The 10,116-nt window shown below is 44.0% G+C and overlaps 1 protein-coding gene across 1 annotated transcript; it reads left to right on the top strand.

Annotated features, from left to right (window-relative positions):
- Positions 1-153: 153 nt before the first annotated feature.
- Positions 154-5,648, top strand: IGFALS (insulin like growth factor binding protein acid labile subunit). Its single transcript, XM_074279577.1, has 2 exons — positions 154-373; positions 2,814-5,648. Exons 1-2 carry the CDS (start codon positions 358-360, stop codon positions 4,625-4,627), a joined length of 1,830 nt encoding a protein of 609 aa, XP_074135678.1. The 5' UTR covers positions 154-357; the 3' UTR covers positions 4,628-5,648.
- Positions 5,649-10,116: the final 4,468 nt, after the last annotated feature.

Genomic DNA, 10,116 nt, shown 5'->3' on the forward strand with positions numbered 1-10,116 from the left:
CACTGCCCCCCCAGCCCAGAAGCCCCCCAGTCTGTCCCCGTCTCTGTCGAGCTGCTCTGGGCATCTGTTTTCAGTTAGAGATGCTGCTCCAGGCACTTCTGACTCAGCGGGAAAGAATTAGGGATAAGAAAAGGAACTTGGAGCAGCCCTTCTGCTAGGTGCCCCGCACCCGCCCAAACACACAGCCTCCTTCCACTTCCACCTGGCACCTGGAGGGTTAAAGGAACCTGGGCCAAGCTGGGCTGTGCTGGCTGGGTGTCAGGGTGGTTGCTGCACTACTAGCAGTGAGGAAATCCAGACAGCAGGAGCAGCATTGCTAGACGGGACCCTGCTGCCTAGCCTGGCCACTCCACTAGGATGACCCAGAGGAAAGGTAAGGCAGGGGGGTGGGAGGGTGGACAGGGGTACCCCATGCCCTGGAGACTGAGCAGGCTCCTATGGGAACTTCCTGCAGAGATAGACACCTTCCTCCACCCCCGACTTCTTTACTCCAAAATTGAAAGCGGGAGCATTGCTTGGGTCTCCTGGTTTTCTCCCTTTTCTGGGGAACAAGGGCTCTCTGTATCCAACTTCATCTTTCCAGGGACCCCACACCATGAACGGTCTATCCAGGTGCCTGGGTGCAGCCTCCAGCTCGGGGCTAGCTAGATTCCCATGGCTAGGGTGAGGAGGGGGAAGATGCTAGTATTCAGGCAACAAGCCCCCCAGAGCAGGGGAAGGATAGCAAGACTCCCAGGTGGTAGGTCCAGCCTCTCAGATGGAGAGGTGGCAGTTTGTGTGGAGCCAGGAATGTGGCTGTGGGGGGCCAGGGAAGGGCCCTGGAGGGTCTCTGGGCTGCTGCTTGGTTCTCTCTCCCCCATATACACATGGTCTTAAAGGAACAGAAGTGAATTTGAAGCTATAGGGGCTTATCCAGGAGCAGAGGGTAAGCTGAGGTCTTTGCCAACATCTCAAAAGGATTAAATTCCTATTTGGAGAAAATAGGAGTTTTCCCCTCCCTGTCAATCAGCCCCTTGGCCAGTGCTTTAAGGAGGTCCCTCTCCCAGCCATTCTGAGCCCTCAGAACAAGAGCAGGCTAAAGAGGGGGTAAGAACTCCCCCAGCTCCAGGCAGCGTCAGTGGATGTGCTTAGAGGATAACTGAGCCCCCTTGCATCTGCTGGGGCAGTCCAGGGTTCCCATAAGGGGCTCTAGTTCTTGGCCAGCCTTCCTCCAGCAGGACTGGCAGCTGGAAACCCAGAGTCCCTTAGCACCAGTCTCGTGCCTCAGGGGATAAGGACCCCTTCTGGTCTACAGAAGAAGTAGCATTGCACTCTGAGGCAAGAGATCAAGGTTCAAATCCTGGCTCTGCTACTTAGCTGGGTGACATACACCTAAGCCTCTGTGAACCTCAATTTCCCCATTTAAAGCCTTCCATGAATGGGCTGTAGGCATCCCTAAATACTACCTTGCTTTCATCGCCTTCTGCCATGAAATGATTCCATTGCCAATCCCATTGCCCCTAAAGCACCTACCTGGCTCTTTGTATGCCCCCTGGCCAAAGTTTTTAGGGTCTGAGGATATCCAACACTCCCTTGTGACTGGAAATTAGGAGTCCCCACAAACAATGCCCTTTGAGGGAGTGGAATGAGTTAGATTCAAAACCAGATCAGAGTTCAAATTCCAGTCTTTTCCTTCCTTCCTATTCAGTATGACCACTTCCATGTCTATAAATAAATCTGTCCAGTGCTTGCTTGAGTTTGGACAGATTCCTTCACCCACTGGGCCCCTGTTGCCTTCTGTGTAAAATGAGGTTAAGACTAGATTTCTAGTCTTTGAGGTCCGTCCCACTTCTAAATTCTGACTCTGTGGATTTCATCACTGTTTATTAAGAACTACATCCTAGGCGCCCAAGAGAGAAAATGGGTAACAAGATTTGGCCATTCACTAGGATGGAAAAGAAGTGAGATCCCAGGAACAAAAATGCAGGGAAGGAAGCTCGTGTTCTAGCGTGGAGGGGACAAAATACGTAAAAGTGCAGCATCCTTTTCCACTGTGGACTCCAGCATCCTGCTTTCTGGCTTTCTCCACCCCTCTCCCACTCTGAGCCTCCATGAAGGCTCAGGTCTCCAAGCCCCAGGCGCGAGAGCTAAGACGGGGTATTTTTATAGAACTTCTCAGGCCACATACCCTGAAACTTGGGGCCCCCGATGTCCCCACAAATGTTACAGGGGGAACAAGAGAGAGCCCTGGTCTGAAGAACGAGGGTGGGGATAAGGTGCTCCAATAGGGAGACAGTAAAACGCACCCCAGACTCAGAAGGATGCACTCTTTGTCTCTCCGAGGTATGAGGTCAGAGAGGGGATGGAACAAGGGGCTGACCGGGATGGAGATAGGGCAGGTGTTCTGAGGTGGAGCCCTGGCTCTGGAGGAGGACTCTTGCACAGAAGGACAAATACATGCCCATCAAAACAAGACGTGCTTGGGGCTGCATGACGATGTATGAGCTTGTTTCCTCCAGTAAAATGACAGGAGGGGAAGGTGTAATCAATACATTCACAAGGGGAAAGCGCCACAGAAAAAGAACTGGAAATGTTTGGGAGATTTTTAAGAGAACCAACTCTTTCATTTTAGAGGTTTTAGAAATCGGGAGATCCCAAAAGGACCGTCAGGAATCATACTGAGTGGGAGTGAGGAGAGAGATTGGCTGACTCCCCCAAAGCCGTGTTTCCTTTCACAGCCAAGATGGCTGTTTTACCTGTATTAATTTGAATGGGGGAACAGTAGTTGTTGGTCCTGGAGCCATCCCTAACTCAGGTTTTGTCCCGCCCCACAGGAGCCATTCCCCTGGCAGTGCAGCTGCTGCTGCTCCTCTGGGCAACGCTGGGCCCTGGAGCAGGGAGCTCCTCGAGCCCGGAAGGAGCAGAGGCTGGCGATCCCGAGCTCCTCAAGTGCCCGGGGGTCTGCACGTGCAGTTATGATGACTACAGTGAAGAGCTCAATGTCTACTGCAGCTCCAAAAATCTCACTCAGCTCCCCAGTGACCTGCCTGGCCCCACCAAGGCCCTATGGCTGGATGGCAACAACTTCACCACGCTCCCCACGGGGGCCTTCAAAAACCTCTCCAGCCTGGATTTCCTCAACCTGCAGAGCAGCCAGGTGGGCAGCCTCGAGCCGCACGCTTTCCATGGACTCAGGGCCCTCTATCACCTCCATCTGGAGCGAAACCGGCTCAAGTCCCTGGCCCCCAACACCTTCCTGCACACCCAGAACCTGGTGTCCCTGAGCCTCAACAACAACCACTTCAGCAAGGTGGAAGAGGGTCTCTTTGCAGGGCTGTCCAACCTCTGGGACTTAAACCTAGGCTGGAACTCGCTGGTGGTTCTCCCAGACACGCTGTTCCACGACCTGCCCAACCTGCGCGAGCTCGTCCTGGCCGGGAACAGGCTGGCTTACTTGCAGCCCCAGCTCTTCTGCAGCCTCACTGAGCTGCGGGAGCTGGACCTGAGCGGGAATGCTCTGAGGAGCATCAAGGCCAATGTCTTCATCAAGCTGCAGAAGCTGCAGAAGCTCTACCTGAGCCACAACCTCATCAGCACTGTGGCCCCCAGGGCTTTCCTGGGCCTCCGGTCCTTGCGCTGGCTGGACCTGTCTCACAACCGGATCGGCATCATCTTCGAGGAGACTTTCCTGGGCCTCCTCAGCCTGCATGTCCTGCGCCTGTCCAACAACGCCATCAGCAGTCTCCGGCCCAGGACCTTCAAAGACCTACAGATCCTGGAGGAGCTGCAGCTCGGGCACAACAAGATCAGGAGCCTGGGGGAGAGGACATTTGAGGGTCTGGGCCAATTGGAAGTCCTCACCCTGAACCACAATCAGATCCAGGACATCAAAGTTGGGGCATTCCCCGGCCTCTTCAATGTGGCTGTGATGAATCTGTCCAGCAACTGCATCAAAAGCCTCCCTGAGCAGGTCTTCAAGGGGCTTGGCAAACTGCACAGCCTCCACCTCGAGCGCAGCTGCCTCAACCGGGTCCAGCGGCACACGTTCTCAGGCCTCCCTGGTTTACGGAGACTCTTCTTGAAGCACAATAGCATCTCCGAGATCGAGGACCAGAGCCTGATGGAGCTGCACGAACTTTTGGAGCTGGACCTCACGGCCAACATGCTGGCACTCCTCTCCAGTCAGCTCTTCCAGGGTCTCCAGAACCTGGAGTACCTGCTTCTTTCCCACAACCAGCTGGCCCATCTCTCCCCAGATACCTTCAGCTCCCTCCAACGTCTGTTCTGGCTTGACCTCTCCCACAACCACATAGAAACCATAGCTGACAGCCTGTTTGCCCCTTTGGGGAATCTCAGGTATCTCAGCCTCAAGAACAACTCTCTTAGAACCTTCTCAGCCCAGCTCCCAGCCCTGGAACAACTGTGGTTGGAAGGAAACAGATGGAACTGCAGCTGTTCCCTAAAGGGGCTGAGGGATTTTTCCCTGCAAAAGCCCAGTGTGGTGCCTCGCTTTGTCCGAGCCATCCAAGAGCGGGACGACTGCCAGACTCCCGTGTACACCTATAATAACCTCACCTGTCAGAGCCCCCTCGAGGTGGCTGGCCTTGACCTGCGTGATGTGGGAGAAGACCATTTTGCTCACTGTTAACCCCATATCCAACTTTTCCTGAGTGGAACCAAAAGTCTGTGATGGTTATGCTGTGGAACCAATCCCACTTATTCCTTAGGGGTGACCCTTACTGTACCAGCCAAGAAAAAAAGATGAGCCAGTCCCCTGGTGGTCAAGCAAATAGTGTCTGAACATCTCAGAGAACTATGTGGTGCTCCTTCGGCCTCCATGGGAGACCAGAGCAGACAAAGGGATGACTTTGTAGTTCAACTTCTTTTTTTTTTTTTTTTTTTTTCATACTTCCATAGCGTTTCAACTCTAGTAGGGTTGCCTTGGCCTTTGGTTGGCCAAGGTACAAACAAGTTCTTTGGACTTTGCCATTCAACTTGGTCTTCTGTGGGTTTGGAACAGATGGTCACTGGCCCAGTCCCCAAAAGGTCTGTGACCACAAAGAATAGCAAATCACAATGGGGGAAGGGGGGCAGATGAAACAGTTTTTACTCCTATCCAATAAGATGCTCATTATCGATTAAAAGCGATTTCACAAAAAAAAAGCATAACATGTTCTCCTCCTTGAATCAAATGGAGACGATAAAAAGTGAGTTAGCCTAGATCAGAAAGAGTTGCTTCTCATTAGTCTTGACCGATCTTAGAATGCTCAAGTAGAAGGGAACACACAAAGGCCATCCAATTTCCCACACCTTCAGTAACCAAGCACCAATCAGCGTTTCTGATTTTTCTAAAAACTTCTTCAGAATTTACATACTCTGGTACCTACTTTGGAATCTTGACATTCAAATTCTTGTTTCTCATACTTCACCTCTTTTCTTTGGCTGTTTAAAATCTCTTTATGCTTTTCTTTTAGAATGCAATAGATTAGAACAGGTCAACATTCTTCTGCTAGGATTCTTTCATGCATTTGTTGACTGGTAGTAAATCGAGCTTTTCTTTTCTAGATTCTATCATTCTAATTCTTTAACTTTATAAGATCTACTTTCTTTTTTTTTCCCTTTTTAAAAAAAATTTATAATTATAAATATAAATTTTTTTTCGCAGTATATATGCATGAGTAATTTTTTTTATAACATTATCCCTTGTATTCATTTTTCCAAATTTTCCCCTCCCTCCCTCTACTCCCTCCCCTAGATGACAGGCAATCCCATACATTTTACATGTGTTACAGTATAACCTAGATACAATATATGTGTGTAAATCCAATTTTCTTGTTGCACGTTAAGAATTGGGTTCCGAAGGTATAAGTAACCTGGGTAGATAGACAGTAGTGCTAACGATTTACATTCACTTCCCAGTATTCCTTCTCTGGGTGTAGTTGTTTCTGTCCATCATTGATCAACTGGGAGTGAGTTGGATCTTCTTTATGTTGAAGATATCCACTTCCATCAGAATACATCTTCATACAACATTGTTGTTGAAGTGTACAGCGATCTTCTGGTTCTGCTCATTTCACTCAGCATCAGTTCATGTAAGGCTCTCCAAACCTTTCTGAATTCATCCTGCTGGTCATTTCTTACAGAGCAATAATATTCCATAACTTTCATATACCATAATTTACCCAACCATTCTCCAATTGATGGACATTCATTCATCTTCCAGTTTCTAGCCACTACGAAAAGGGCTGCCACAAACATTTTGGCACATACAGGTCCCTTTCCCCTCTTTAGTATGTATTTCTTTGGGATATAAGCCCAATATCAGCAATGCTGGATCAAAGGGTATGCACAGTTTGATCAAATTGTTAATCTTACAAATGAAAAGGGGGATCTTTCCACCACTGATGAGGAAATTAGAAAAATAATAAGGAGTTACTTTGCCCAACTTTATGCCAATAAATTTGATAACGTAAGTGAAATGGATGACTTCCTCCAAAAATATAGGCTCCCTAGATTAACAGAGGAGATAAATTGCTTAAATAGTCCCATTTCAGAAAAAGAAATAGAACAAGCTATTAATCAACTCCCCAGGAAAAAATCCCCAGGACCAGATGGAGTTACATGTGAATTCTACCAAACATTTAAAGAACAATTAGCCCTAATGTTATATAAACTATTTGAAAAAATAGGGGATGGAGTCCTACCAAACTCCTTTTATGACACAGACATGGTACTGATACCTAAACCATATAGATCGAAAACTGAGAAAGAAAACTATAGACCAATTTCCTTAATGAATATTGATGCTAAAATCTTAAATAAGATATTAGCAAAAAGACTTCAGAAAATCATCCCCAGGATAATATACTATGATCAAGTAGGATTTATACCAGGAATGCAGGGCTGGTTTAATATTAGGAAAACTATTAGTATAATTGACCATATTAATAATTAAATTAATAAAAACCATATGATCATCTCAATAGATGCAGAAAAAGCATTTGATAAAATCCAACATCCATTCCTACTAAAAATGCTTGAGAGTATAGGAATAAATGGACTATTCCTTAGAATAATCAGGAGCATATATTTACGACCATCAGTAAGCATAATATGCAATGGAGATAAACTAGAACCTTTCCCAGTAAGATCAGGAGTGAAAAAAGGTTGCCCACTATCACCATTACTATTCAATATTGTATTAGAAATGTTAGCCTCGGCAATAAGAGTCAAGAAAGAGATTAAAGGAATAAGAGTAGGTAATGAGGAAATCAAACTGTCACTCTTTGCAGATGATATGATGGTATACTTAGAAAACCCCAGAGATTCTAATAAAAAGTTATTAGAAGTAATTCACAACTTTAGCAAAGTTGCTGGATACAAAATAAATCCACATAAATCCTCAGCATTTTTATACATTATTAACAAAATGCAACAGCAAGAGATACAAAGAGAAATTCCATTCCAAACAAATGTTGAGAGTATAAAATATTTGGGAATCCATCTACCAAAGAAAAGTCAGGAATTATATGAGAAAAATTACAAAACACTTGCCACAAAAATAAAGTCAGATTTAAATAATTGGAAAGACATTCAGTGCTCTTGGATAGGCCGAGCGAATATAATAAAGATGACAATACTCCCCAAACTAATCTATTTATTTAGTGCTATACCAATCAGACTCCCAAGAAACTATTTTAATGACCCAGAAAAAGTAACAACAAAATTCATATGGAAGAATAAAAGGTCGAGAATTTCAAGGAAACTAATGAAAAAAAAAAGTCAGATGAAAGTGGTCTAGGTGTACCTGATCTAAAGCTATATTATATAGCAGCAGTCACCAAAACCATTTGGTATTGGCTAAGAAATAGACCAGTCGATCAGTGGAACAGATTAGGCATAAAGGACAAAAAAGGGTACATCTATAGCAATCTAATCTTTGACAGACCCAAAGATACCAACATTTGGGATAAAAATTCATTATTTGAAAAAAACTGTTGGGAAAACTGGAAATTAGTATGGAAGAAATTAGATATGGACCCACATTTAACACCATATACCAAGATAAAGGGATCCATGATTTATGCATAAAGAATGAGATAATAAATAGATTAGAGGAATAGTCTACCTCTCAGACCTGTGGAGGAGGAAGGAATTTATGACCAGAGGAGAACTAAAGATCATTATTGATCACAAAATAGAAGATTTTGAGTACATCAAACTAAAAAGTTTCTGTACAAACAATACTAATGCAAACAAGATTAGAATAGAAGTAACAAATTGGGAAAATATTTTTACAGTTAAAGGTTCTGATAAAGTTAAAGGTTCATTTCCAAAATATATAGAGAACTGACCCTAATTTATAAGAAATCAAACCATTCTCCAATTGATAAATGGTCAAAGGATATGAACAGACAATTCTCAGATGATGAAATTGAAATTATATCCACTCATATGAAAGAGCGTTCCAAATCACTACTGATCAGAGAAATGCAAATTAAGACAACTCTGAGATACCACTACACATCTGTCAGATTGGCTAAGATGACAGGAACAAATAATGATGAATGTTGGAGGGGATGTGGGAAAACTGGGACACTGATACATTGTTGGTGGAGTTGTGAAAGAATCCAGCCATTCTGGAGAGCAATTTGGAACTATGCCCAAAAAGTTATCAAACTGTGCATACCCTAAAAGATCTACTTTCTAACTCCTTAATAACTAATAGAATCATTTAAACAACTCTATTTTAACTTTTCAAAACAGTATACTTCTCAGGTTATGAGTCACAGAATTGAGCATGATTCTTGAGTAAAGGCAAGCTTGCATCAGACCAAATGTAAAGAATTTTTTGTCACTCTTTCTCTATACACACACACACACACACACGAGTAAATCTGGTTGTCTTGGTACTTTAAGCCCACATGATTCAAAGAAGAATGCTTCAAACAGCATCCTAAATTTACCTAATTTAAGAAAGCTAAAGACTCTAGAGCCCACCGTGCACTCAGACTTGTACTACTTTCTTAACCAAGCTCAATGGGTTTGAGAATTTGCCAAATCTATCCTCTCTGCTAAAAAGAAAAATGTTAGAAAGGTCACATGGTAAATAGGGAAATTGAAGCTATTGCTGGAAAAACTGTGTGGGGAAATCTAGCTAAATAGATATATTTCACTGAACTGGGTGCTTCTCCAGTCGATATATTAATAGATTGAGTTATGATCTCAGACACAAAAGTTCCAACAGAATTTCCTTCTGAAATCTGTAATCAGGGGCTCCTAGAATCTCAAACCTTCTCCCCAGCAGCACAATGGGCAAGATGGTTATGGGACAAATCTAAGAATACTATGTGTTGTAGGATTAAGTGAACATATAAAGAATTATACCAGAAAGCAGGTTTTTCTTTTTGTGTCCCATTTCATCTGCTTTCCTGACATCTCTTGCCTCCATCCTTTCATAACACGTCCTGTTCTAGTTCTACAAGACTGATGTGAAACAGGAGCAGAACCCATGTCCTCCTTTCCAACCCACATGTAGGAAACGTAGGATGTAGGAAAATACTGATAAGGTATGGATATTCCAACCTGTGGTGCTGTTTTTATCACCTAAATCTTCTCAGTCCATTATTTTCTAACATAATTTCTCAGCAGCAAACTGGAAGTGAACTCCTGCAAAGGAAAAAGTAGAACCCCATAGGAAAGAGGAAGTGCATGTATATTGGTTCTCTCAGGCTGAACAAAAAATTATGAAGGCTGAAGTTACTTTAAAAAAAAAAAAAAAAAGACATTATCATATTGTAAACAAATCCCTCTCACCTAAGCCACATTTCAGGAAGATACCCTGGTTTACTAGACTTTGAATGCCTTATTTACAAAGTTAAATAGTTACTTTAAGCAATCACATTCATGTTCTGCTAGTTATCACATAACTTTTCTATACTTAGGCTAACTTAGATCCAAATTTACTTTTACTATGTGACTCTTCAATCTACGTGAACTGGAGCTGTCTTTCCAGATGCAGATCTCACTTGTTACCAAAAGTTAAACAGAGGAAACTAAGAGCAAGACAAAAGATTAAAAAGAGTAAAAGGCAAGGAAGGAGAACTCACAAAAACATTTTTTTAAAAAAGAGATCAA

Source organism: Sminthopsis crassicaudata, chromosome 1 (assembly GCF_048593235.1).
Source record: "Sminthopsis crassicaudata isolate SCR6 chromosome 1, ASM4859323v1, whole genome shotgun sequence".
In the NCBI taxonomy this organism is placed as follows: domain Eukaryota; kingdom Metazoa; phylum Chordata; class Mammalia; order Dasyuromorphia; family Dasyuridae; genus Sminthopsis; species Sminthopsis crassicaudata.